The sequence below is a fragment of the Palaemon carinicauda genome, chromosome 35, assembly GCF_036898095.1.
Source record: "Palaemon carinicauda isolate YSFRI2023 chromosome 35, ASM3689809v2, whole genome shotgun sequence".
Taxonomy (NCBI): Eukaryota; Metazoa; Arthropoda; class Malacostraca; order Decapoda; family Palaemonidae; genus Palaemon; species Palaemon carinicauda.
In genome coordinates this window covers 72,696,513-72,723,462 of record NC_090759.1, presented here as the reverse complement: position 1 = coordinate 72,723,462, position 26,950 = coordinate 72,696,513, and the positions used below count along the sequence as shown (strand labels likewise).

Genomic DNA, 26,950 nt, shown 5'->3' with positions numbered 1-26,950 from the left:
AGGGGAAAATAAGATTAGTATGTGTATACTTTGCTACAAAAGGAACAGTATATACTGTAACTATCTTTATCTTTAAATGGGCATAAAAGCACTGAATATCTGTACTGCATATATAGGAAAATTCTTATATATACAAGACTGCATTGGATTTACAACCATGGGTTGGTGTGCAAAGGGAAAGCATATTTTTGCATGATGGTCTGATTTCCCCAAAGGTACCTTTTGGTGACAGCAACGGTTTATCAAGGCATTTTTATTAATAAAGTAAAAAAAAAAAATACTTTTTCATTGAAATAATATTTTAATAATGCATTATATGTAAAATATATATTATTGCTGAGATTCTAAATTCAAATAAAGGCATCCAATTGGTAAACATGAGTAATGAAAGATATCTGTCATTTGTAGCAGTAAATGGCAAACATAATAAGGATCCTAAAAGTCAACACATACACTTGCCAGTTCAAACAAAACCTGCTGCCTGAATCTGATGCTAAACTTGATGTATCTAGATTAATATATTAAATGGCTTAAAACATAACAAAAACAATCACACTTATAAAACATATCTTAAGCAGAATATGTTATCTAGAGAGTATTTCCTGAATTATTCAACTTGTGGCTGAATTATTCAACTTGTGGCAAGAAGGCTTAAAACTAAACGGTGTTTCAGGATTCTTTTATCATTGGGAAAACAGTGTCATTCAAAGTAGCACCATACAAGTAGAGGAGGCACAGGTTTCATTATAGCGTCAAATACACTGACCGATGCTGGCACCAACCTCTTACAAAAAATATAAAAAAAATTCTTTAAGGATTAAGAAACTTCAAGTCTCGACCAAGGACGTAACATGAACTGAGGAAAAATCAATTAATTTGGAAAATTTTCTTGGTTAAGAAAGAAAAAAAAAGTAAACAACCAGAAAATAAAATTCGACCGAGTACAGATCCACCATTGATAACCCGACACCTCTTTCAAATTCATTAATAATTATGGGAACTGATAAAAATTAGCTCATTACAATAAAAGTTTTGACATCTGGCATGGATGAGGCTTTAAGGCTGCTGGATTGTTAATAATACATATGTATTTGGCTATACAGATTTGCTTAACTTGAAAAAGAACCATAAGAAAAGAACTAACTCCCCCCCAAACAACAATACTCATCATTTGAAAATAAAAATTACACTAACTTACATTAATTTCTTTTGTGTTCATTCATAACTGCCCAAAGATCACTTACGCATATGTATGGTCTTGATTTAATAGGGGTTGATGAAGTACTGTATTACTTAATATAAAAATGGAAATAGCAATAGGCTAATACTGTATACGACATATAATAAACCAAAAAAGATTTAAACAATGTACGTTTGAAAAAATTACCAAAAGCTAACTCGATTACAGCTGTGATATAAAAAAAAAGTCTATATACTGCATCTAGCAGACTAGATTACATATCAAAAGCTTGTAAGGTGGCATATCCAAATTACCATTAATACAAACACATTTATGAATATATCTCTCTATTTTCTATCATGCTGTATTTAATTTAATCAAGTTTCCAATACGGTAGTCCAATACAGTGCTGTTAAGAGGAACAGGATATGTATAATTAAAAGTTACGTATGATGTGTATTATTAGCCACTCCTAGGTGGGTTACAAAATTACCTCCCATAATCCAGCAAAATCGCTAACACAGCAACGTTTTATAGTCCATTTCTTTTAGCGAGGCATATTTGCACCAACTCACACCGGTGCCCTTTTAGCTTGGAAAAGATTCCTGATCGCTGATTGGTTAGAATTATCTTGTCCAACCAATCAGCGATCAGGAAACTTTACCGAGCTAAAAGGGCACCGCTGCGAGTCGGTGCAAATATGCATCGCTAAAAGAAATTGACTATACAGTAGAACCAAACGTTCATGGCTATCAATGGTGGACCTGTATTTACTGGCTCTCTATTTCTAAGTTATGATGTAGATAACAGAAGTGATAAACTATGCATGTAGTAGTGCCAGCACTTCAGCGCATGAAAAGTAAATCTAGTGAAAAATAAATCTAGTGATTAACTGACTTTACATTTCTTTATACAGTATTTTATCAAATGAATTTCAAATAAGAATTAGAAGGCAAATTACGATAATAAATCAGTCATATGATTATTCTATGTTATTATTGCATCTCACACCTACATCAATCTACCTAAAATATTGGCCGGAAGTAATTAGATATGAGCACCACAGTAAGTATACCATTTAAAAAAATGCTTATTTTGTACTTGAAAATAAGCATAAACAATCCCAACATCAAACAACACTTGTTACCTTTTCTATATCTAGTTTATGTCCTGAAAAAGTGAAATACTGAACTACACTTTTTTATGTCCAATATTAAATAGTTAAAGGCACCTGAAATAAGAGATGGCAAAAGAAAAAAACACCAACGTTTATAATAATGAAAAACTCATACTATCTACTGTACTAAACTTACATATTTATATACTGATGAAAAATGTTAACCAAAAACACAGCCATAATCTAAAATTGGCACTCAAATTTTTTTTATAATACTGGGTAGACTGCTTGTTCTAAGTACACTTACCATCAAGGTAAGGTCATGCTACTATTACAAACAACTTTACTACACTAAAGTAGAAATTAACAAATTCTAAAAAAATACTTTCTGCAATTTCTACAATATATTCATGCTATATTAAAACAAATATTGCATCTCAATATGGTAGCATATCACAGTGGCTACTTGCATCGTCAATTCCATCACAGTTCATCGTGTTTCACGAGACGGTGACAACGGCAATCTCCAAAGCGCTTCTCATTTTCTTTGGTAGGAATATGCTCCATGCCCTCGCGAACAACTACCTTGGACTTCAGACGTTTACTCCACTCCTGAAATGTTAGAAATTAAAATAATCAATTCCACCATCATAATCATTGAAAAACATTAAAAACATCACTGATTAGTCAATTATTAAACTCAACTCGAGGAGCTGGACTACTGAAGTAAAAGAGAATGGGATATTTCAAATTTGTATGATAGATGTTGACATTTTAACTAGCTTCGAGGAGGAACCAGATGAACCTAAGGTCAGGTTCACAGAAATAATAGCAAATATTACAAATATTAAAACCCATGGCTACACTGAATGAAAAGTTTGGCTCAGCAAAGCAAACGAGCAAGAATAAAAATATAAGACTGTCTGAAGATCATATAAAAACTAAAATCATTAATAGCTGCGGCATTTTCGTCATCAAATCGGCTTTAAACAACTATCCATGACTTTGGATTTTACACTAAAAGTGACTCTCTTTTACATTTGGAATTTTTAATTGGTCAGCAATCATCTGGATACATTTTCCCATAAGGGGAACAGTAAGGCTTCATATTCTTCACAACAATTATCTAAATCACAATCATTACCCCAGGGCACAAAAAAGAGAGAGTGCAGACTATGAATAAACAGAAAATAAATCTTGAACAATCAAAGCTGTAATTAACAAATCCAGAAGACATCTGTTACTCTCACTAATAACCAAAATGGAACTTGTACTGTAACTGGAAAATTCAAAGGGAGTAAAGTCGTCTTGCTAAAGCAAGAGCGACACAGAGACTGAAACACTACCCCCCGACATGGCAATTGCCATTAGCCCCTACTCTGTCTCAACACTACACTCGAGGCCTAACTTTTGGAAGGAAGTGTTTTGAGGTAAAAATCCGTACTGTAGTGTATTAGGAAGCTTTGAGAGAAGCATTATGAACTTCAGGGGAGATTAATAGATATAAATAAAAAATATATGGTAGGGTAAAGTATGACAAATTCAGAGATAATTTGTATTTTTCCTAACTATACAAACATTAGCTATTTAATATGGGTATTACTTTCGGCGTAGCTGAAATGACGAGCCATTAGAATTTTAACGAGGGTTTACTTCCCCCATCGCTAGTTAGCGGGTTAGGGAGGGGTAGGTTGCTACCCCCCCCCCACACACACACCTGTGTAGTGAGCTCACTTTGTTTAAGAGGTAGGACTTCACGGGGGATAGGGCTGGCGGGCAAGTTTGATTAAATAGTTAAGGTTTGTATAGTTAGGAAAAATACAAATTATCTACGAATTTGTCATTTGTTCCGTAACTGAAATACAAACCACACTATTTAATATGGGTGACTCAACCCTTAGGAAGGGTGGAAAAGTCCCAGCCATACTGGCTTTTGGCTTTGGCCTGGGACTCATTATCTGAGTTTGTCAGCGCTCAACAATAAAGAGTCCCTGCGCCTCGCTCGCACCTTGCTATGCAAGGGCTGCGGCCTACATAAGCTGTGTGTGAAGGATTATGTGTGACTTGTCCTAGGAAGTTGACCTGAAGTTCTTAGATGGAAAACTTTAGGCTAGGACTTTCCCAATACCACCTCGTCAGGGTATGGGGACGTGACTATATTAACTTGATACTAGGAACACAAGGAAACATGGTTTACTTGCAGTGGTTTGAGGTCAGCTGTGCAGAGAACCCAGGATGCTGCTTTCCCCAAGAGAGAGGAGGATGAAGAAAAGAATATGGGCCAGGCATACCTTTTCTTTCATGCAGACTAAGACCGGGTAACAATGCCCTCAACCCTCTGCTACTTGTCCATTAAGGAGCCTGAGGTTTAAACCAGCTGTTGTGCAGCCACCACAGGGCCGATAGAGAACGTATCGAGCCTCCTGTGGGTCACGTCTTGCAGGTAGTGGGCTGTGAAGGTCGTCTGACGCTTCCACACCCCTGCTTGTAGAACCTGCGTCACTGAGAAGTTCTTCTTGAAGGCCAGGGGCGTAGCTACGCCCGTGACATCATGCGCTCTAAGGCGACATGATGGAGGAGGGTCAGGATTCAGGGACAGATGGATCACCCTACGAATCCAAGCCGAGATGGTATTCTTGGTGACCCTCCTCTTCGTTCTCCCGGTGCTCACAAACAAAGCTTGCACTTGGAGACGAATACAGCCTTTCTTTGAGATATAACCTCAGACTACTTACTGGACACAGTAGGGGATGGTCTGGGTCATCTGTTACAGAACGCAGACTCGAAATCCGGAAAGAGTCGAATCGAGGATCCGGCACTCCTGGGTTCTGTGTCTTAGCCACAAACTCAGCGACGAATCTGAACGTTACCTCCCCTCATCCCCTTATATGGGCGATGTTATGAGAGAGACCATGAAATTCACTGACTCGCTTGGCCGAGGCCAAAGCTAGTAGGAACACCGCCTTCCAAGTTAGGTGGCGATCTGAAGACTGCGTAATGGTTCGTAGGGAGGTCTCTTACGAGACCTCAGAACTCGAACCACGTTCCATGGAGGTGGTCTCACTTCCGCCTGAGGGCAGGTAAGATCTTATCTTCGTATGAGTAAGGAAAGTTCCAGCGAGGAAGAAATGTCCACTCCTTTGAGCCTGAAGGCTAGACTTAAGGCTGAGCGATAGCCTTTCATTGCCGAGACTGAAAGGGGCATTCTTCCCGCCAATATACGAAGAACTCCGCTATCGCTGGAATAGTGGTATCGAGTAGAGAGACACCCCTTCACGACTCCAACCACAAAAAATTCGCCACTTTGCCTGGTAGACCCCTGCAGATGACCTACGCAGGTGTCCAGACATTCCGTTCGCAACTTGTTGCGACCATCCTCTCTTAGTGAGGAGATGCTGGATAGCCTCCAGTCGTGAGGTCGAAGCGAAGCTACGGCTTTGTGAAAGATGTTGGCAGTGGTTGTCTGAGTAGATTGTGTTGTGGAGGGAGCTCTCTCGGTAATTCTGATAGGAGTTGCGGAAGGTCCAGAAACCATTCTGCGTGATGCCATAGTGTAGCTATAAAGGGTCATCGAAAGATTGACCGATATTCTGGTCTTGTTGAGCACCTTCCTCATCAGACAGAACGGGGGAAAAGCATACACGTCGGTGCTGTCCCACCATTGTTGGAAGGCCTCTTGCCAAAGTGCCTTGGGATCTGGGATTGGGGGGCAATACAGCGGGAGCTTGAAGTTCAGCGCTGTTGTGAACCGATCCACAGTCGGGTAACCCCACAAAGTCAGGATTTTGTTGGCTACTGAATGATCCAAGGAACACTCGGTACTCATTATCTGAGATGCTCTGCTCCGACTGTCGGCGAGCACATTCCCTTTGTCTGGAATGAAGCGAGCCGATAGAGGAATCGAGTGGACTTCGGTCTATCTCAGTATCTCTACTGAGAGATGGGATAGCTGCTTTGAAAAGGTACCTCCTTGCTTGTTGATGTAAGCTACTACTGTGGTGTTGTAGCTCATCACACAACAGAATGATCCGCCAGGTCTTTGTTGGAACTGTTGAAAGACCAGGAAGACTGCTTTCATCTCTAGCAGATTCATATGGAGGCACTTTTCCGATTCTGACCACAGGCCTGAGGTACTGTGGTACAGAACGTGGGCCCCCCCTTCTTTTGTGGTGTCCGAAAACAGCATCCAATCCGTGGGAAGGAAACGAGAAGATCCATTCTTATTCATAGGTTCTCGCCTGTCACCCACCACTGGCGGTTCGTCTATTCCGCAAGATCCATAGGGATCATGATGTCCGGGGAATCGCAGTCTTGATTCCACTAGGTCCTGAGTCGCCCCTGGAGAAACCTCATCCTGAGGCGACCGTTGAGAACTAGACGAGCCAAGGGTGAAAGGTGACCGAGGAGACGTAACCACGATTGGGTTGGAAGCTCTTCTCGTCTGAGGAAAGGGCTTGTGACTCTTCTCAGCCTTGCTATCCTGTCGACTGATGGAAGGCCTTATGGAGATTGGTGTCTATAATCATGCCTAGGTGAACCAGTCTTTGATTGGGCAGCAGAGCGGACTTCTAGAGACTTACCCTGACCCTTAGGTCCTGGCAAAGTCCTAGAAGTTTGTCTCGGTGTCAAAGAGGGAGTGACTCCGAGTCTGCCAGGATCAGGCCGTCATCCAGATAATGGAGGGGACGGAAGCCGATCCTGAGTGCCCACAAAGATATTAGGGTAAAAACTACGGTGAAACCCTGTGGTGCTGTGGAGAGACCGAAACAGCACCTTGAATTGGTACTCCTTGTTGTCTATGCTGAATCCTAAGTACTTCCTTGAAGACGGATGGACTGGGATCTGGAAGTACACGTCCTTCAGATCCAGTATACACAAGAAGTCTTACGGTTTACTGCAAGACTGACTGTGTCTGCGGTCTCCATGCTGACCGGAGTTTGCTTTAATCTGGGCCTCTGCCCACAGAGTTCACCTCCTTGCTGATCCCATGGCAAAGGTGCTAAATGACACCGGATTCATCCTCAGGGGAGGTAGAGGTGTTGTGAACAGGACGCGATATTCCTGACTGATTACGGAAATCGTCCAGGAAACGGCCCTGAGTTGGCGCCACCTGTCTGCGCAACCTTGTAGGTATCCCGCCACTGGCGGACATGCAGGGGAACTGGCAATCCAAACGTTTGCGGCCTCGGCTGCTCCTTCTAGGATTCTTCAATCCCCTGAGAGACTAATTGCCTTTCTTGTCCTTGACCGGAAAGGGCTTAGACCCCAGTCTTACCTACCGTTGTTTTGGTGGGACGTGGTTGCTGAGGTGCTGGAGGTTTATAGGGCTTGAATGTCAAAGCCCCATATAGGAGGGAGTCTTGGTGACTTCCTACACCTCTCAGCCGCCTGCTTCACGTCCTTAGGCTCAAACAGGATCGTTCCCATAACGAAAGAATGTCTGAGCCTGTAGATTTTGGTGCTAGGGGACTCCCGTTACTGTCTTGGAGTCCTTTGACTCCCTCCCGGGAAGGATGCAGGACTCCAACCACGAGGGAGGCAGGCTCTTCTCCACCCCTATTCGCAGAAGACTTTACTGCGCGAGGTGGGGTTTCCCTTATGGTGTGATTGGGGAACGTCTCACCTCCCGTGACTCTCCTGAGGGCGGGAAAACTTCGTCCGAAGGTGAGGGAGAAAAGTCTGAGGGGGGGAGAGTGCCTGCCTCGAAGACTTACAAGGAGACAGCTACGACCTCGTAGAAGTTACCTCGTCCAAAACTCCTCTTTTCCTCATCGGGGGAGTGGATGTAGCCAAGGATTTGTGGCTCAACTCAGAGAGAACCGCTTAAAAGCCTGTGCTACCGCTCTGATTAGAGTCCCAAACCAGGCTGCCGGCTGATGGCTGCGCTGTCAGACACTCCCTCTGAAGGGGAAATCGATTATAAAAAGATAAGGAAGGCATGTCCCTGGGCCTTTCTGGAACCTTCCCCCCAACTGGCAAGCACGCTGTTCTGTGCCTGGGGGGGGGGGGGGGGGGAATGTGGCGATGCCGCCCTTACCGCGCGATGTCCAGCAGCCTCGCGCGGGGGAGGATATTGGTGATTGCGCTTGCGCGCTGGGGAATACCCGGGGTCGCGCACGAGAGACTGTCAAAGCACTGATGCGGGCGCACGGGAATACCCTGGCCTCGCGCGCAGGAGACTGCTGAAAACGCTCGCACGTTTGCGCGGGCGCACGGGGGAGACTTGAAAGAGAGTGCAGGAATCATATTGATGTGCAGAATCAGAATGAAGAGCCCGTGTGGACCAGAATGTTGGAGCATGCTGCAGCGCGTAGGAGTTTGTTGGCGTGTAGGGGGAAGCTCTCACACCTGGGAAGGGAACCTCCCTCGGAAGGGAAGTTACCTACCCCTAGAGGCGAACCTCCTTAGCATTCTAAGATGAACTGAAGAGCTGACAGTTGTCACGGGAGGACTTCTAAGAGAAGGGATAACGCCCATGACGAAGTCCTAGAGAGACGGCAGCGACAGCAGACTCCCCAGGCACAAACAGGACAGCTCTGCTTTGTTGGCACACTTTAGTCAAACGAAGAAAAACTGCATAGTTAACTGGGAAAATAAAGTTAAATAATCATTTAACAGAAATTCCCCCGGGAGGAACTCCGAAGAGTAACCCCGAGGGAATGGCAAAACATAAGAATTAAAAATCAAGTATGCGCCCTCCTCCCCCGCTGACATTCACAGGAGAAGGGGGAGGTAGGAGAACTGAAACAAAAAAAGACTTATAACAGAATATAATTATGTAATTCATCTAAAAATGATCACAAATAGTAAGAACCACTGACTCCCGAAGGGAAGCGTTCTCCAAAGAGAAGCTGAAAAGTTAAAAAAACAATTAGATTTCATTAAAAATAATTGAGACAAATAAACGGAATAGCAACCCTACCCGCAACGGGAAAGGAACTTGCGTAATAGTACGTAGTAGTAGTAAGGGGTGAACGACCTCGAGTATAGAGAGAGACCGTAGTCAAATTAAACTCCCACATTCCCTTCGCTGAGAATCCAAGTTCCCCGTAGGAAAGGAGGAACAGCGAAGATAATAGATGAATGAAGAAAGTCCAGCGATGACGATTACCCACGGCGGCCGAGTTAATGGAAAAGCCGAAGGAAAAACCGATTGACCAAGAGGGAGAGGCCGTACCCCATGACATGGAACCGTGGTGGCCTTGCACTACGCAGGTGTCGTTGTCGTACATTACACACACAGCACAAACACTGAAAAGAAAACTTACTACCTTTCCTCTACTCAAATATACCTGTATACTGTACATAAACATAAAGAATATTTATATACAGTGATACCTCGGTAGTCGAACGACTCTAAATTCGAACAAATCGGAGTTCGACCAAAAAATTAGAGTAATTTTTGCTGCAGTGTTCGAACAAAAAATTGGAACTCGAACAGCCGAACGTGTGGCCGAGTGAGATGAGCGGCCATCTCGGCTACTCTCGCTTGGTCGGGTAGCATCATTTCAAGAGAGAGCGTCAGTCCGACAACACATGTTGAGAATTTATTGTGATTTAGTGCGTTTTATTGTCTTTTTTTGCCGATAATAATGGGCCCCAAGAAAGTTAGTGATAAGGGGAAGGATAAGAAGAAAACAGTGAGAACAACGATCGAGTTGAAGAAGGAAATTATTGCGAAATACGAGAATGGTGTACGAATGTCTGATCTAGCCTTACAGTATGGCATGGCAAAGTCGACCATTTAGACCTTTTTCAAAAATAAGGAAGTGATAAAGAAAGCTAATATTGCACAGGGAGTGACAGCAATTAGTAAGCAAAGGCCACAAGTAATTGAGGAAATGGAAAAGTTGCTCCTTATATTTATTAAAGAAAAGCAGTTGGCTGGGAAAGTATAAGTGAAGCTTTCATTTGCGAGAAAGCTCTTCATATTTATGAAGAATTGGTGAAGAAAAGTGCCAGTACTAGTGAAAGTGATTCGTCATTTACTTCTAAAGCAAGCAGGGGCTGGTTCGAGAAATTCCGGAACAGAACTGGTATTCACCGTGTGACTAGGCATGGGGAGGCAGCCTGTTCGGATCAGGCAGCAGCTGAAAAATACGTTGTTGAATTCGACCGATACATTAAGGAACAAAATTTGATCCCGCAGCAAGTCTTCAATTGCGATGAGACCGGGTTATTTTGGAAGAAAATGCCAGCCAATACCTACATTAATGGTAATGTTATATCTCACTTTAGAAGAATAGTGCAGAAGAGAAAGAAGCAGCTGACAATTGACATGTTTTTCATAAAAGAAAAGAGCTGCTACATCCCAGCCTGATTCCCCTCCAAAGAAGAGAAACAGGAGAAAAAACCCCTGAGGGAGATTTGCCCGACCTTTTACTGCAGAGAGAAAAAACCCCTGAAGGAGAACTACCCAGCCACATCATGGAAGGGGACTCTCCTTCCAAGCAGTAACCTCCCACTTCCATCCTCTCCACATCCATTCCTGTATGCCATCGAACCGCTGCTCAAAGGTATGTACAGTAAATGGTTTAAAATTGTTTTATATAGTTTTCCGACCAATTTCATACACATTTAAATAATTTTTGTTGTTTAGGTACACGTTTTATTAATATTTTGGGCATTTTGGGGTGCTTAGGAACGTATAAAAATAAATACCATTATTTCTTATGGGAAAAAAGGTTTCGGTACTCGAACAAATCGGAGGTCGAACACTGATCCCGAACGGATTATGGTCGAGTACCGAGGTATCACTGTATATACAGTGGAACCTCTACATACGATTGTCCTAACATACGAATTTTCCAATATACGAAGTAAAATTCGACCAAATTTCTGTCTCTACAAACAAAGTATTGCTCCAACATACGAAGTAGAAAATACGCTTACCCGTAGAATTTTCTCGAAAGCGTCCAGCGTCGTTTGTTGTTGATGCCGCTAGACGGCAGCACATCAGAGGGACGCCAATCGAGCATCACCTTGATCAGTCCTCTCATCCCGTGCGCATCTTGTGGTTTTCCTCTATTCGCTCAGTTTTAACTGTTTTTTATCTTGCCTTTTCACGTGTTGTTTTCTGTGTTCCGTAATTATGGGTCCTAAAAAGCTTAGTTTCGGTTCAGGAAGTAGTAGCAGTGGTGAGAAAAAGAGGAAGTCTATGCTTTCATTAGAATTAAAGCAGGAAATAATAGAAAAGCATGAGCGAGGTGTACGTGTTAGCGATCTGGCTAAACAATATGGCCGGAATATGTCTACGATCTCGACGATCATAAAACAGAAGTCAGCCATTAAAGCTGTGAAACCTTCGAAGGGGATCACGATTATTTCTAAACGTCGTAGCCCTACTCTGGAAGAGATGGAACACCTTTTGCTGATCTGGATAAAGGACAAGGAGACTATTGGCGATACGATCATTTGTGAGAAGGCCAGCGCTATCTACAGTGACTTGAAGGCGGCGCGCTCTCGGGGTGACGCGGGGGAGAGTTCAGCCGATCCTACGACGGAGGAGTTCAAGGCGTCTCGAGGTTGGTTCGAGAAATTTAGGAAACAGACCGGGATTCATTCAGTTGTTCGTCATGGAGAAGCTTCAAGTTCGGACACCAAGGCTGCTAAAGACTTTGTTAAAAAGTTCAAAAGCATTGTGGCGGAAGAAGGTTACGTAGAGCAGCAGGTGTTCAACTGCAATGAAACCGGTCTGTTTTGGAAAAAGATGCCTAGTCGAACGTATAATACCGCCGAAGAGAAGAAAATACCTGGACATAAGCCAATGAAGGATCGGTTGACTCTTGCGCATTGTGCCAACGCCAGCGGGGACTGCAAAATTAAGCCTTTGTTAGTTTACCATTCCGAAAACCCTAGGGCATTTAAATCACATAGAATTAATAAAGACCAGCTACATGTTCTATGGCGTTCTAATTCTAAGGCTTGGGTTACTAGGCATATCTTTGTGGAATGGGTAAACGTAGTTTTCGGCCCTGCTGTCAAGAAGTATCTTCAGGAGAGGAATTTGCCTTTGAAGTGCTTGCTTTGTTTGGACAATGCACCCGCTCACCCCCCCGGACTCGAAGATGATATCATCGACGAATACAAATTCATCAAGGTGTGCTATCTTCCACCGAATACCACCCCTATCCTCCAGCCCATGGACCAGCAAGTCATCTCTAATTTTAAGAAGCTGTACACCAAGCACTTATTTAAGCAGTGCTTTAATGTCACGCAAAGCACCAACTTAACTTTGCGTGAATTTTGGAGGAGCCACTTCAATATCGTGCACTGCTTAAAGATCATTGATCAGGATTAGGAGGGAGTAACTCGTCAGACCCTGAATTCCGCTTGGAAGAAGCTTTGGCCTGATGCTGTTGCTCCCAGAGATTTCAAAGGTTTTGGCCCCGAGAATGAACCTGTGCTTGCCGCCAAGGAAGACGTCGAAGAGATTGTATCCCTTGACAAGTCCATGGGTCTGGAGGTGGATGAAGATGACATCACCGAACTCGTCGATGAGCATCACGAAGAGCTCACCACCGAGGAACTCAAGGAGCTGCAAGCTATGCAGCATGATGAGTTCCAAGCGCAGTTGAGTGAGTCGGAGGAGATCGAGGAGGTAGGCGAAATTTTAGGTACGGCAGAAATAAAACAGATGTTGGCATATCATCAACACGTTGTTGATTTCATCGACGAGCATCACCCACAGAAACTTCAGGTTTGCTGTGTTGTTGCGCAGTTCGATGATGTTTGCTTAACGCATTTTAGAAAAATCCTCAAAAGCCGCAGTAAGCAACTTTCACTCGATAGTTTCTTTAAAAGATCTTTAAAACGGTCTAGTGATCATGATGAAAAGAAAGAAAGTGAAGCAAGGAAAAGGAAGACCGAATCGAGTGAAAGTGATGAAAATTAAAAATAAGAAAAGAAAAAATGTAAAAAAAAAATATAAAATTATAATGAAAAAAAAATAAGCTAAGTTAAGTTAAAGTTCACGTAGTAGTGTAAATTAGTGTAAGTTATCGTACACGTTATCGTACAAAGTCACCGTCCCTACCTCCTCGCTGATCTTCCGTCTCCTCGTGCGTAGAAGTCCCTACACCTGCTCTGGCCTGTCGCTAAAGTAAAGTGTTACATTACAACCCATTTTTTATTTATCATTTCATTATTATTATTCTTTTTTTTGGTTTGTAATATGTATCTATTATACAGTTATTGTATTAATGTCATGTGTAATTATGTGTAGCCATTTATTAAGGATTTATTATGGGTTTTTAGGCTGAGGAACGAATTAAATAAATTACCATGTATTCTTATGGGAATATTTGCTCCAACATACAATCGTTTTAACATACGAAGCAGTTTCTGGAATGAATTAAGATCGTATGTAGAGGTATCACTGTATTACAAGTATAAGAAAAAGTAGGTAAAAAGACAAAAAGCATTAATGGCTGTCAAAGAGTCGAGGGTGAAAGCGGACACGTCCGATCACCAACCGAGCCAAAGTAAAAGTGAGCTCACCGCACAGGCACAAGCTACCCCTTCCTACCCCCCACTAACTAGCGATGGGGGAAGTAAACCCTCGTCAAAATTCTAATGGCTCGTCATTTCAGCTACGCCGAAAGTAATACAGTACCCATATTAAATAGCGTGGTTTGTATTTCAGTTACGGAACAAATATAAATTATGGGTAGCAGGTGTTACGAGCATACAAATTTGGGTAGCAGGTGTTACGAGCATACAAATTCGTATTTGGTTACGGGCATTGCATCGGTCTGCGACAAAATAATTTAGTCCGTATGAGGATCTTCAATGGACAAGTACTAATGAGACTAGCACACAATGGACATAAATCAGTAACATAGTGCTCCTATGCCACCCAAGCAGTGCACCGACAATGCAATGTCTCATTTTCACGTTTTTAAAGAAAAGGACAATGCAGGCATCTCTAGATAAGATTCTTGTGAAAGTTGAGTGTAAGAGTGTAAAAAAGATCATGTGTCCAGAAAGTGTAAATCAAGTGATTTTGTTAGTAATAATGAACATTGTTCAAAAAGAGAGAACTCCTGATACTTTACCAGAAGTTCTCATGGAGTGAGAGTCTCCCTCCCAGCAGCGACTCCCTCATCCTCCTCCTCTCTCTCTCATCTCCCTCACACAGACATGAATCTCCTCAATGGTAAAGTACGAGTTTAATTGTCAATATTTATAATTCTTATTGTGAATTATTCACTTGAATTCACTTTAATGCTAGGAGTTATAATTCTAACTATAATTACCAATAAAAAACTTAAAAATGAGTACATATGTGTACCTACGAACATATGGAATGGATCAAGTAAATTTCCTTTGGAAAAAATTGATTTGGATACGAGCATTTTAGGTTGCGAGCTCACTCCCTAAACGATACTCCTAAAATGACAAATTCGGAGATAATTTGTATTTTTCCTAACCATACAAACCTTAGTTATTTACATGGGGTTTTACTTTCGGCGTAGCTGAAATGACGAGCCATTAGAATTTTAACGAGGGTTAATTACCCCCGCGCTAGTTAGCTAGCTACCCCTCCCCCCTCACACACCGGTGAACTGCTTCACTTCACTTAGAGGTAGGACTTGCCTTGGGGGACAGGGCTGGTGGGCAAATATGTGTAAATAGCTAAGGTTTGTATGGTTAGGAAAAATACAAATTATCTCCGAATTTGTCATTTGTTCCGTAACCGAAATACAAACCACGCTATTTACATGGGGTGACTTACCCCATAGGTAGGGAGGAAAGTCCCGGCCTTACTGGTCTTGGCTTTACCCGGGGACTCAGAATCCGAGTGAGCAGCACTTCGAGAATAAGAGTCCCTGCACCTCGCAAGTTCCTTGCTCCGCAAGGAACGTGCGGCCTACATAAGCTTGTGTGTGGAGGGTTGAAGTGTGACTCGTCCTAGGAAGTTGACCTGAAGTCCTTTAGATGGAATTCTAGGCTAGGACGTTCCCAATACCACCTCGTCAGGGTATGGGGGACGCGACAGTATTATCTTAATACTAGGAACACAAGGAAGCATGGTCTACCTGCAGAGGTTCCAGGTCAGCTATGCAGAGAACCCAGGATGCTGCTTTCCCCAAGAGAGGGGAGGATGAAGAAAGAAGTAAGGGCCAGACATACTCTTTCATTCATGTAGTCTAAAACTGGGTAACAATGCCCTCAACCTTCTGCTACCTGTCCATTAAGGAGCCTGAGGTTAGACCAGCTGTTGTGCAGCCACCGAAGGGCCGATAGAGAACGTATCGAGGCTCCTGTGGGTCACGTCCTGCAGGTAGTGGGCTGTGAAGGTCGTTTGACGCTTCCAGACCCCAGCTTGTAGCACCTGCGTCACCGAGAAGTTTCTCTTAAAAGCCAGAGACGTAGCGATGCCTCTGACATCGTGTGCTCTGGGACAACGTGACGGAGGAGGGTCTGGATTCAAGGCGTGGTGGATGACCCTTCGAATCCAGGCAGAGATAGTGTTCTTGGTGAGGTGCCCCTCCTCTTCGTCCTTCCCGTGCTCACAAACAGGGCTTGCACGCGAGGACGGACTGCAGCCGTTCTCTTCAGATAACGCCTCAGACTTCTCACTGGGCATATTAACAGATGGTCTGGGTCATTTGTTACAGAACGGAGACTCGAGACCCTGAAGGAGTCGAACCGTGGGTCCGGCACTCCCGGGTTCTGAGTCTTGGCTACAAACTCAGGGACGAACCCAAAAGTTACCTCCCCCATCCCCTTGAATGGCCAACGTCGTATGAGAGACCATGAAGTTCACTGACTCGCTTGGCTGAAGCCAAAGCGAGCAGGAACGCCGTCTTCCAAGTCAGATGTCGATCAGAGGCCTGGCGTAATGGTTCGAACGGAGGTCTCTTAAGAGACCTGAGGACGCGAACCACGTTCCATGGAGGTGGTCTCACTTCCAACTGAGGGCAGATAAGTTTGTAGCTTCGTATGAGTAAAGAAAGTTCCAGCGAGGAAGAAATGTCTATTCCTTTTAGCCTGATGGCCAGGCTTAAGGCTGAGCGATAGCCTTTCACCGCCGAGACTGAAAGGCGCATTTCCTCCCGCAAATACACGAGAAACTCCGCTATTGCTGGAATAGTGGCATCGAGGGGAGAGATACCCCTCCCACGACACCAACCACAGAAGACTCTCCACTTTGCCTAGTAGACCCCTGCGGATGACTTTTGCAGGTGTCGAGACATCCTCTCCGTAACTTGTTGCAAAAAGCCTCTCTCAATGAGGAGACGCTGGATAGTCTCCAGGCGTGAAGCCGAAGCGACGCTACGGCCTTGTGGTAGATGTTACAGTGTGGTTGCTTGAGTAGCTCGTGTCGTGGGGGGAGTTCTCTCGGGAGTTCCGTCAGGAGCTGCAGAAGGTCCGGGAACCACTCTGCACGAAGCCATAGCGGAGCTATTAAGGTCATTGACAGATTGACCGATAGTCTGGTCTTGTTGAGCACCCTTCTCATCAGACAGAACAGTGGAAAGGCGTAGACGTCGATGTTGTCCCACTGTTTTTGGAAGGCATCTTGCCAGAGAGCCTTGGGGTCCGGGACTGGGGAGCAGTACAGCGGCAGCTTGAAGTTCAAAGCTGTCACGAACAGGTCCACTGTCGGGGAACCCCACAAAGTCAGGACTTTGTTGGCTACTTGAGGATCCAAAGACCACTCGGTAGTCACTATCTGCGATGCCCTGCTCAGACTGTCGGCGAGCACATTCCTTTTGCCCGGAATGAAGCAAGCTGATAGTGGAATCGAGTGGACTTCGGTCCACCTCAGTATCTCTACTGCAAGATGCTTGTTGATATAAGCCACTACTGTGGTGTTGTCGCTCATCACCACCACGGAGTGGCCCGCCAGGATCTGTTGGAACTGTTGAAAGGCCAGATAGACGGCCTTCATTTCTAGCAATTGATGTGGAGGCACCTTTCTGATTGTGACCATAGGCCTGAGATCCTCTGGTTCAGAACGTGGGCCCCCCACCCTTCTTTTGACGCGTCCAAGAACAGCATCAAATACGGGGGAAGGACGACAAGATCCACTCCCTTTCGAAGGTTTTCGTCGGTCAGCCACTACTGCAGGTCCGTCCGTTCCGCTGGTCCCATAGGGACCAGAGTGTCCGGGGAATCGTTGCCTTGGTTCCACCGGGACTTGAGCCTCCATTGTAGGGATCTCATCCTGAGGCGGCCGTTCGGAACTAGACGGGCCAGGGAGGCTGGGTGACCTAGGAGACGTAACCAAGATTGGGCTGGAAGGACTTCTTGTCTGAGGAAAGGCACTGCAACCCTCCTCAGCCTTGCTATCCTGTTGTCTGATGGAAAGGCTTTGTGGAGATTGGTGTCTAATATCATGCCTAGACATACCAGTCGTTGAGTTGGAAGCAGAGAAGACTTCTCGAGGTTTACCATGATCTCTAGATCTTGGCAAAGTCCCAGAAGCTTGTCTCTGTGTCGAAGAAGGGTCGACTCCGAGTCTGCCAGGATCAGCCAGTCGTCCAGATAGCGGAGGAGACGGATGCCGATCCTGTGTGCCCACGAAGAAATCAGGGTGAACACTCTGGTGAACACCTGAGGTGCTGTGGAGAGACCGAAACACAGCACCTTGAACTGGTAGGTCTTGTAGTCTAGGCTGAATCTCAAGTACTTCCTGGAAGACGGATGGACTGGGATCTGGAAGTACGCGTCCTTCAAATCCAGAGTGCACATGAAGTCTTGCGGTCTCAATGCAAGTCTGACTGTGTCCGCTGTCTCCATGCTGAACGGAGTTTGCTTGACAAACTTGTTCAGAGCTGAGAGGTCGATGGCAGGTCTCCAGCCTCCAGACGCCTTCTTTACAAGAAAGAGTCGACTGAAGAAGCCTGGGAAGCCATAAACGACCTCCTGAAGAGCATCCTTCTTGAGCATGGTCTCGACTTCTGCCCGAAGGGCTAGCCCCTTTACCGATCCCATGGCATAGGAGCTCAACGACACTGGATTCGCTGTCAGGGGAGGAAGAGATGTTATGAACGGGACGCGATATCCTTGGCTGATCACAGATATCGTCCTGGAATCAGCCCCGAGTTGCTGCCACCTGTCCGCGCAACTTTGTAGGCATCCCCCCACTGGTGGACATGCAGGGGGATTGCCAATCCTAGCGTTTACGGCCTCGGCCGCTCCCCCTAGGATTCTTACCTCCCCTGGAGGACTTTCCGCCTTTCTTGTCCTTGACAGGAAAGGGCTGCTGCTTAGACACCTTTGCCTTTGCTGCCAGAGCCTGTCTCTATGTTCTAGACTGACGAGGCTGCTGAAGTTGTTGTTGAGGAGCTGGAGGTTTGTAGGGCCGAGATGTAAGGGCCCTTTGGAGGAGCGAATCTTAATTCGACTTCCTCCACCTCTCAGCTGACCGTTTCACATCCTTGGGCTCGAACAAACTCTCTCCAGGGATGGAGGAGTGTCTGAGCTTGCTGACATCCACGGCTGGGACTTTAGAGTGGAACCTCTCGGTCACGGCATCCCGACGTTTTAGGATCGAGTTTGCCCACAAGTTCGAAACTTGGTGAGCTAAAAACTCGGTGGAGCGCGTGCCCGAGAGGAGGAAAGTCTCAAGGGCCTTCCTGGTGCTCTCCTTGGACAAGTCCTCCGATCGCAACAGGATACCCAGAGACCCCAGCCAGGTGTCCAGCCACAAAGTGGCCTGCATGGCACACTTCGCAACCTTCTCCTGGCATAGGATCTCCGTAGCCGAGAATGTCACCTGCCGGGCGGAGAGTTTCTCGAGAGAAACCCCCCTAGAGAGCTCTTCCACAGAGTGGTGGAGGGGAAGAGCTAGACAAGACTCCCCCATGATCTCCAAGTACCTCCTCTGCTGTACACGAGGAGGTGGGAGGAGTTTGTTCCCGGCAGAGGAACGGCTGGAGGAAGCAAGTTCGGTGAGCTGGCCCTCAACCTTGTCTCTGGCACTCTTCACTCCCTGGGACCGGGGCAGAGCCGTGCTGGCCCTTGGGAGCTTCTGGGTACCATAGACTTGGTCCAGGACCGTATCCTTGCCTTTGCGAGGGGCGGACTCAGGGTCCTTGAATCCGTTGAGTTGCCTCATTAGACTCAAGATCTGCCAGAAGGTATGCTCCGACTCGTGCTGTTCTCCTCCTTGTGGACTGGCAGCAAGGTCTCCTGTCACCAATAGCTCTACTTGGGGAGATACGTGGACGTTCTCCTGGGGTCTTGGTAGCTCCGGTCGAATCCGGATAGAAGACTTAGGAACCGTCTTCGAGTCCTTAGGCTCCCTCCTGGGAGGGATACAGGACTCAAGCAAAGAAGTCTGGGGACTCCTCTCCACGCGAGACGGTTCTCTTCCTCGAGGTGGGGTTTCTCCCATTGGTGCCGTGGGAGAACGTCTTACCTTGCTGGATTCTCCTGAGGACGGAGAGGCTTCGTCCACAGAGGAAGGGGAAAGCGTCTGCGAAGGGGAAGGGGCCTTCCCGACGGACTTCTTGGGAGCCAACTTAACCCTGGGAGGAGTAACCACGAAGTCCACTCCTCTCCTTCTCTTCAGCGGGGACGCGGGTGTCGTTGGTTTCAGTCCCAGATCAGTGAGGGCTGGCTTCATCACCAGCACGACCGCTTTGATCAGGGACCCGAACCAAGGCTGGCGGCTGACTGACGCAGTGTCAGCAACACCCGCTGGAGGGAAGGGGATCGGCTGATCCTTGGGAGTGGATACTACGGGGCCTGCCTGAAAGGAAGAATGTTGCGTGGACCTCTCCGAATATTCTTCCTGCTCCTGGACGTGCGCAGCTCTGCGCTTGCGTGGTGGAGATCGCGAAGACGAGGATCTGGAAGCACGCGTCCCCGAAGACTCGCACGATTGGGCGCGCTGCGAAACCTGGCGGGAATCGCTCGCGAGGTCGCGCTGGCGCTTGCGCGATGGTTGAATCGCTGGTTCGCGCGGGCAAACGTTGGGGCGCATGCGCGGAGATGAAGGCGTGGGCACGAGGAGATAAAGGCACGGCCGCGCGTGGGCGAGCGGGCGCACAGGCGAAGGTGTGCGTGGGCGCGCAGGTGAGGGTGCGCGTGGCTCCAAGAGCGAGCGCTGGCGGTCGGGAGAATGATGGCGCGTAGGCGATCGGTGGCGCGTTGGCGAGCGATGGCGCACTGACGAGCGACGGCGCGTTGGCGAGTTGGCGAACGATGGTGCGTAGCGCGAACAGGCGAACGACTATGCACAGGCAAGTTAGCACGTGGGCGTGTCGGAGACCTGTGGCGATCTGGCGCGGGGGCGCGTTGGCTTTTAGGAGAGCGCTTGTGCGCAGGCGAAGGATCGCGCGGGCGCGTAGGAGGTCGCTGGCGCGCATGAGATCGTTGGTGTGCAGTTGCGTGTTCAGAAAGAACCAACTGGGGCGCAGGACCAGAGGGAGAAGATGTGCACAAAGGCGAACGCTCGTGGGCGGGCTCAGGAGACATCTCGTGGGCGCGCCGCGCAGGAACTCGGGCTGACCTAGAAGTGCGCACAGGAGAGTGCGCACAGGAGAGTGCGCGCGATGGCAGGAGATCGTGGACGCTCAGGAGACCGATGGCGCGCAGCAGTAACAGAAGTGCGCTGGCGAGCTGGAGAATGCTGGCGCACAGGAGGTCTCTGTGGCACAGGAGAGCGCTGACGCGTAGGTGAGCGTTGGCGTGCAGGAGGGCGCTGGCGAGCAGGAGATCTACGGCGAGACTCAGGAGATCGTCCAGGCGCAGCGAGTCCAGAGGGACCTGTGAGCGCCTGTGCGCTAGCTAAGGAACCTCTAGGACTGCGCGCGCGCAGGTAAGACCTGGCGCTCGAGGGACTCACCCACATTGTGGGAAGAGCCCTCCTGCCCCGAAGGGACCGGTGCCCGTTGGACAACGGGGTACGTGGGCGCCCACTGCGCATCAGCATCCAGGAACGGAGATGGAAGACTGGAAGGTCTGGCAGGCGTCGGAGATCGCGAACGATCTGCGGAGAGGTCCAAGGAAGCAGCTTCAACGGTCTGCTCTCGACGAGGAGGATCCTCTGCGGGGGAAGTCGAAGGCGAAGATCCGAAGAGGCGCCTCCTAACTCCCTTGTAGGGAGAAGGAAGGTCTCTACGGCGAAGAGGAGGGCGAGCCTTACGGCGAAGACGACTTCGAGGCACAGCAACACCATCATCTGTCCTCCGAAGAGGAGTCTCTGTCAGTGCACTCCCCCGAGGGAGAGAGTCACCAGCAGGAGAGACCGTTGGACCCAGCTCCTCCCTCGAAGGATGTTCGGAGGGGGGAACCGAGCCTTCAGCAACAACTGCAACCGCAGCAGGGGTTTGACCCAACCCGTCGGAAGCCTCTGCCACAACAACGTCGACAATAGACAGAGGATCTACCTCTGCTATTACCAGCGACTGTTTGACATCTGCACCCAACTGGATCAGGTCAAACAGGGCTTCCTAGGAGGACGAGCCCTTAAGCCCCAAGGAAGCCCAAAGCTGTAAGAGATCATCGTTAGTAACATGGTCATCAAGAGAATCAATGCCCTCCCCCGGAGTGGGAGGAGGAGCTGCCTCACTATGGGAGGCAACGCCCTCTCCCGAACCCCGAGATTGGGAAACAAAAGAAGGGCCTGCGCTACCACTCGCTGGCCTCTTGCGAGAGACCGATCGAGTGGGAGCTTCGGAGGAGGTTCGGGCGGCGGAAGAAGAGTCCTTGGAACCTTCCTTCTTCAAGGCAACCCTTGAAGGAGAACGGTCACGCTTAGGCTTCTTCTTACGCCGCCGGGCAAACCTCTCCCACTAGGAGGTAGGCCACTCCCTGCACTCACTACAGGTATTACCTCTTTCCCACCGTTGACCTCGACACTGCGGGCATAAGGAGTGAGGGTCCATCTCGACCGCCAACATGAACGTTCCACAAGGGCGGTTGGGGAGGCTAGGGCACTTCCGCATGATGGGAAGGAAGGATGAAGCCAACTTCAAGCACACAAGCTGAAAGAAAAAGAAAAACAAAATTAAGGCTGTCAATAATGCGAGGGCGAAGCAGAGACATCTGCTCATCGCCCGAGCCAAAAGTGAAGTGAAGCAGTTCACCGGGGTGTGAGGGGGGGAGGGGTAGCTAGCTACCACTCCCCTACCCCCTTGCTAACTAGCGCAGGGGTAATTAACCCTCATTAAAATTCTAATGGCTCGTCATTTCAGCTATGCCGAAAGTAAAACCCCATGTAAATAGCGTGGTTTTTATTTTGGTTACGGAACAACTGAGGAACTAGTATATATATAATGATGTGATGGAAGCACTACAGTACTATTGGAATTTAGTAAATAAACTGATAAGAACTGGGGACAGTTATATCACATAGACTAGTAGAGAAAATCACATCAGTAATTAGAAGACCCCTTAAAAAATTAAATAGGCCAAAAGTTTCTTGAACATCATAATAGATTTCTAATTACAGTACCAGCTGGAGAACCAGTGACTGAATAGATGGCTTGAATAGCAAACAAATATTGAATTACAAGTAAAGCGGACACATAAATCTGAATAAATACTTACTTCAAACAGAGCAGCATGATAGCAATAGATATCCTTTGGCATAAGATTTCCTTGTACATACTTGCGCCCATTTTGACTTATCGCTTGTGCTTTATCATCATTTTCTATTGCCCAATTAATCTGGAAAAAGATATTTCATTATTGATAAAGGCAACCACACCAACATCCAGGATAAAAACACAAACAAAACCTCATCTCCCTATGACAACAGTTAAATTTGGAATTCCACAGGCAACTCATTAAGTAAAGTAAAATGATTAATTTTTCAAGACAACTGTATACTGTGTGTAATACTTTCCATCTATTCACCAAGGTACTTCCCTCAATTTTTTGGGGTAGCAAACATCGAAAAAAGTATTCATCACCTTCTTCAGCAGATAGCTACTTTCCATTCTCTCTACATGGCCAAAGCACCTCAACACATTCACATCCACTCTAGCTGCTAAATAATTTCTTACACCCACTCTCATCCTCACTACTTTGTTCCTAACCCTATCTAATTGAGATGCACCAGCCATACTCCTCAGGCACAATCTCAAATACATTCAATTTCTGTCTCTCCGTCACTTTCATTCCCCACAACTTACATCCATACATCACAGTTGGTACAATCACTTTCTCATACAGAACTCTCTTCACATTCATGCCTAACACTTTACATCATTCATTCACTCTCTGATGTACATCTGCTTCCACTCCACCATTTGCTGCAACAGCAGACCACAAGTACTTAAACAGATCTACTTCTTCAAGTAACTCTCCATTCAACATGACATTCAACCTAGCACCATCTTCCCTTCTCGTGCATCTCATAACCTTTCTCTTACCCACATTAACTCTAAACTTCCTTCTCTCACATACCCTTCCAAAGTCTCAATAATCGACAAAGCTTCTCTTCCGAGTCTGCAACTAGTACAGTATCATCCGCAAACAACAACTGATTTACCTCCCACTCATGATCACTCTCGTCTATCAGTTTCAATCCTCGACCAAGCACTCGAGCATTCACCTCTCACCACTCCATCAACAAACAAATTGAAGAACCATGGGGACATCACACATCCCTGTCTCAGCCCCACTCTCACTGGAAACCACTCGCTCACTTCATTTCCTATCCTAACATACACTTTACTGCCTATGTTGAAACTCGTCACTGCTTGCAACAACCTTCCACCAATTCCATATAACCTCATCACAGTCCACATTGCTTCCTTATCAACTCTATATATGCTTTCTCCAGATTCATAAAGGCAACATACACCTCCTTGCCTTTTGATTCATGTTTCTCGCATATCTGCCTAACTGTAAAAATCTGATTCATACATCCCCTGTACTTCTAAGATGGCATTCTCTGTCTAATCCTTAATCCTATTAATTAGCACTCCACAATAAACTTTTCCAACCACACTCAACAAATTATTACCCCTTGAATTACAACACTCATGCTCATCTCCCTTACCTTTATATAGAGGTACAATACATGCACACACCCAGTCCACTGGTACCACTGACAACATAAAACACATATTAAACAATCTCACCAACCATTCAAGTACAATCACACCCCCTTCCTTTAACATCTCAGTCCCCACACCATCCTTACCAGGCGCTTTTCCTACTCTCGTTTCATCTAGTGCTCTCTTCACTTTCTCTCTTGTAATCTCTCTTTCAATCTCATCTCCCATCACTGGCACCTCAACACCAGTTACTCTCACTTTCACTCTATCATATTCCACTTCCCACCTTTCTTGATATTCACTTTTACCTCTGGTTTTACTAACTCTTTAACCTTCACTACTTCCCTTTTACAGTCCTCATCTCTACTTTCAAATAAATTTAAATAATAAGGAAATTACAATATCTAACTAACAATTCTTGTAAAACCACCTCCTTCATGAAGCAAAACATGGCTTCCTGTCTAAACCAAGATCTATAGCTGATCAAAATATTTAAAACTAAACTAGTAAATCCAAACTCTAATAATTATATTAGCATATCTTATAGCATTAAATCAGTAAAAATCACTGTAACAGGTAACTATGTCCATAATTATTCTGAATACTTTGCCCTTAAATAATTCATCTTAATCCTACGATACAGCTCAGTACTGTTAGCAAGTAATTATCAGTTGATAGCCTCTGTCACCTGGACTGTTGGAGTGGCCATTAGCTAAGCTAATTGCAAGTAATTACAGAATTTTTTGGGGTTAGATACTCTGTAATTCCAAGGACTCAGTGTATATTAGAGAGACCCATGTATTCACCTTATTAAACCTGTTGCAGCACCTCTAATGCTGAATTAGTCTCCTAACTAGCAACACGTCACCCACTGATAACCATTACTAATGCTCAAAACAAATTTTATCCAGTAGTTTATACACATATAACAACCAATAAGGAGCGCAAAGGAAAATGTCCTTCTCTTATGACTTAACCCTTTTACCCCCAAAGGATGTACTGGTACGTTTCACAAAAGCCATTCCTTTACCCCCTTGGACATACCGGTACGTCCTTGCAAAAAAATGCTATAAAATTTTTTTTTTTCATATTTTTGATAATTTTTTTTTTAGAAAATTCAGGTATTTTCCAAGAGAATGAGACCAACCTGACCTCTCTATGACAAAAATTAAGCCTGTTAGAGCAATTTTAAAAAAATGTTATTTTCATTAGTAAAATAAATTTTTGAATATACTTACCCGGTGATCATATAGCTGTCAGCTCTGCTGCCCGACAGAAAAACCTAAGGACAAAATACGCCAGCGATCGCTATACAGGTGGGGGTGTACATCAACAGCGCCATCTGTCGAGCAGGTACTCAAGTACTCCATGTCAACACAGAACCAATTTTCTCCTCGGCCCACTGGGTCTCTATTGGGGAGGAAGGGTGGGTCCTTTAATTTATGATCACCGGGTAAGTATATTCAAAAATTTATTTTACTAATGAAAATAACATTTTTCAATATTAAACTTAGCCGGTGATCATATAGCTGATTCACACCCAGGGGGGTGGGTAGAGACCAGCATATATGTTGACATTATTATGAGCTAAGTATTTTGTATTTCATTTTAGCAGTTATTCAAAATAACAAACATAAAATAAATAAGTACCTGGTAAGGAAGTCGACTTGAACAATTACTCTGCCTTTTTAAGTACGTCTTCCTTACTGAGCCTCGCGATCCTCATAGGATGCTGAGCGACTCCTAGGAGCTGAAGTATGAAGGGTTGCAACCCATACTAAAGGTCCTCATCAAAACCTCTAATCTAGGCGCTTCTCAAGAAAAGACTTTGACCACCCGCCAAATCAAGTAGGATGCGAAAGGCTTCTTAGCCTTCCGGACAACCCAAAAACAATAATAAAACATTTCAAGAGAAAGATTAAAAAGGTTATGGAATTAGGGAATTGTAGTGGTTGAGCCCTCGCCCACTACTGCACTCGTTGCTACGAATGGTCCCAGAGTGTAGCAGTTCTCGTAAAGAGACTGGACATTCTTAAGATAAAAAGACGCGAACACTGACTTGCTTTTCCAATAGGTTGCGTCGAATATACTTTGCAGAGATCTATTTTGTTTAAAGGCCACGGAAGTTGCGACAGTTCTAACTTCGTGTGTCCTTACCTTCAGCAAAGCTTGGTCTTCATCATTCAGATGGGAATGAGCTTCTCGTATTAACAGTCTGATAAAATAGGATAAAGCATTCTTTGACATAGGCAAAGATGGATTCTTAACTGAACACCATAAAGCTTCAGACGGGCCTCGTAAAGGTTTTTAAATAGAACTTAAGAGCTCTTACAGGACATAAGACTCTTTCTAGTTCATTTCCAACCATACGATAAGTTTGGAATATCGAACGATATTGGTCAAGGCCGAGAAGGCAGCTCGTGTTTGGCTAGAAAACCAAGTTGTAGAACATGTAGCCGTTTTGGATGAGAATCCGATGTTCTTGCTGAAGGCATGAATCTCACTGACTCTTTTAGCTGTGGCTAAGCATATCAGGAAAAGAGTCTTAAAGGTGAGATCTTTCAGGGAGGCTGATTGTAGCGGTTCGAACCTGTCTGACATAAGGAATCTTAGTACCACGTCTAAATTCCAACCAGGTGTAACCAAACGACGCTCCTTCGTGGTCTCAAAAGACTTAAGGAGGTC

The 26,950-nt window shown here is 45.7% G+C and overlaps 1 protein-coding gene across 1 annotated transcript in view; it reads right to left on the bottom strand.

Annotated features, from left to right (window-relative positions):
• Positions 1 to 899: 899 nt before the first annotated feature.
• LOC137627877 (protein O-glucosyltransferase 2-like) overlaps positions 900 to 26,950 on the bottom strand; it is a 68,377-nt gene continuing 42,326 nt past the window's right edge. The window contains exons 9-10 of the mRNA XM_068359310.1: positions 22,809 to 22,928; positions 900 to 2,909 (exon numbers count right to left, since the gene is read on the bottom strand). Of these exons, the coding sequence (XP_068215411.1) occupies positions 2,781 to 2,909; positions 22,809 to 22,928 (249 nt within the window). The 3' untranslated portion in view covers positions 900 to 2,780. The remainder of the gene's footprint in view (positions 2,910 to 22,808; positions 22,929 to 26,950) is intronic.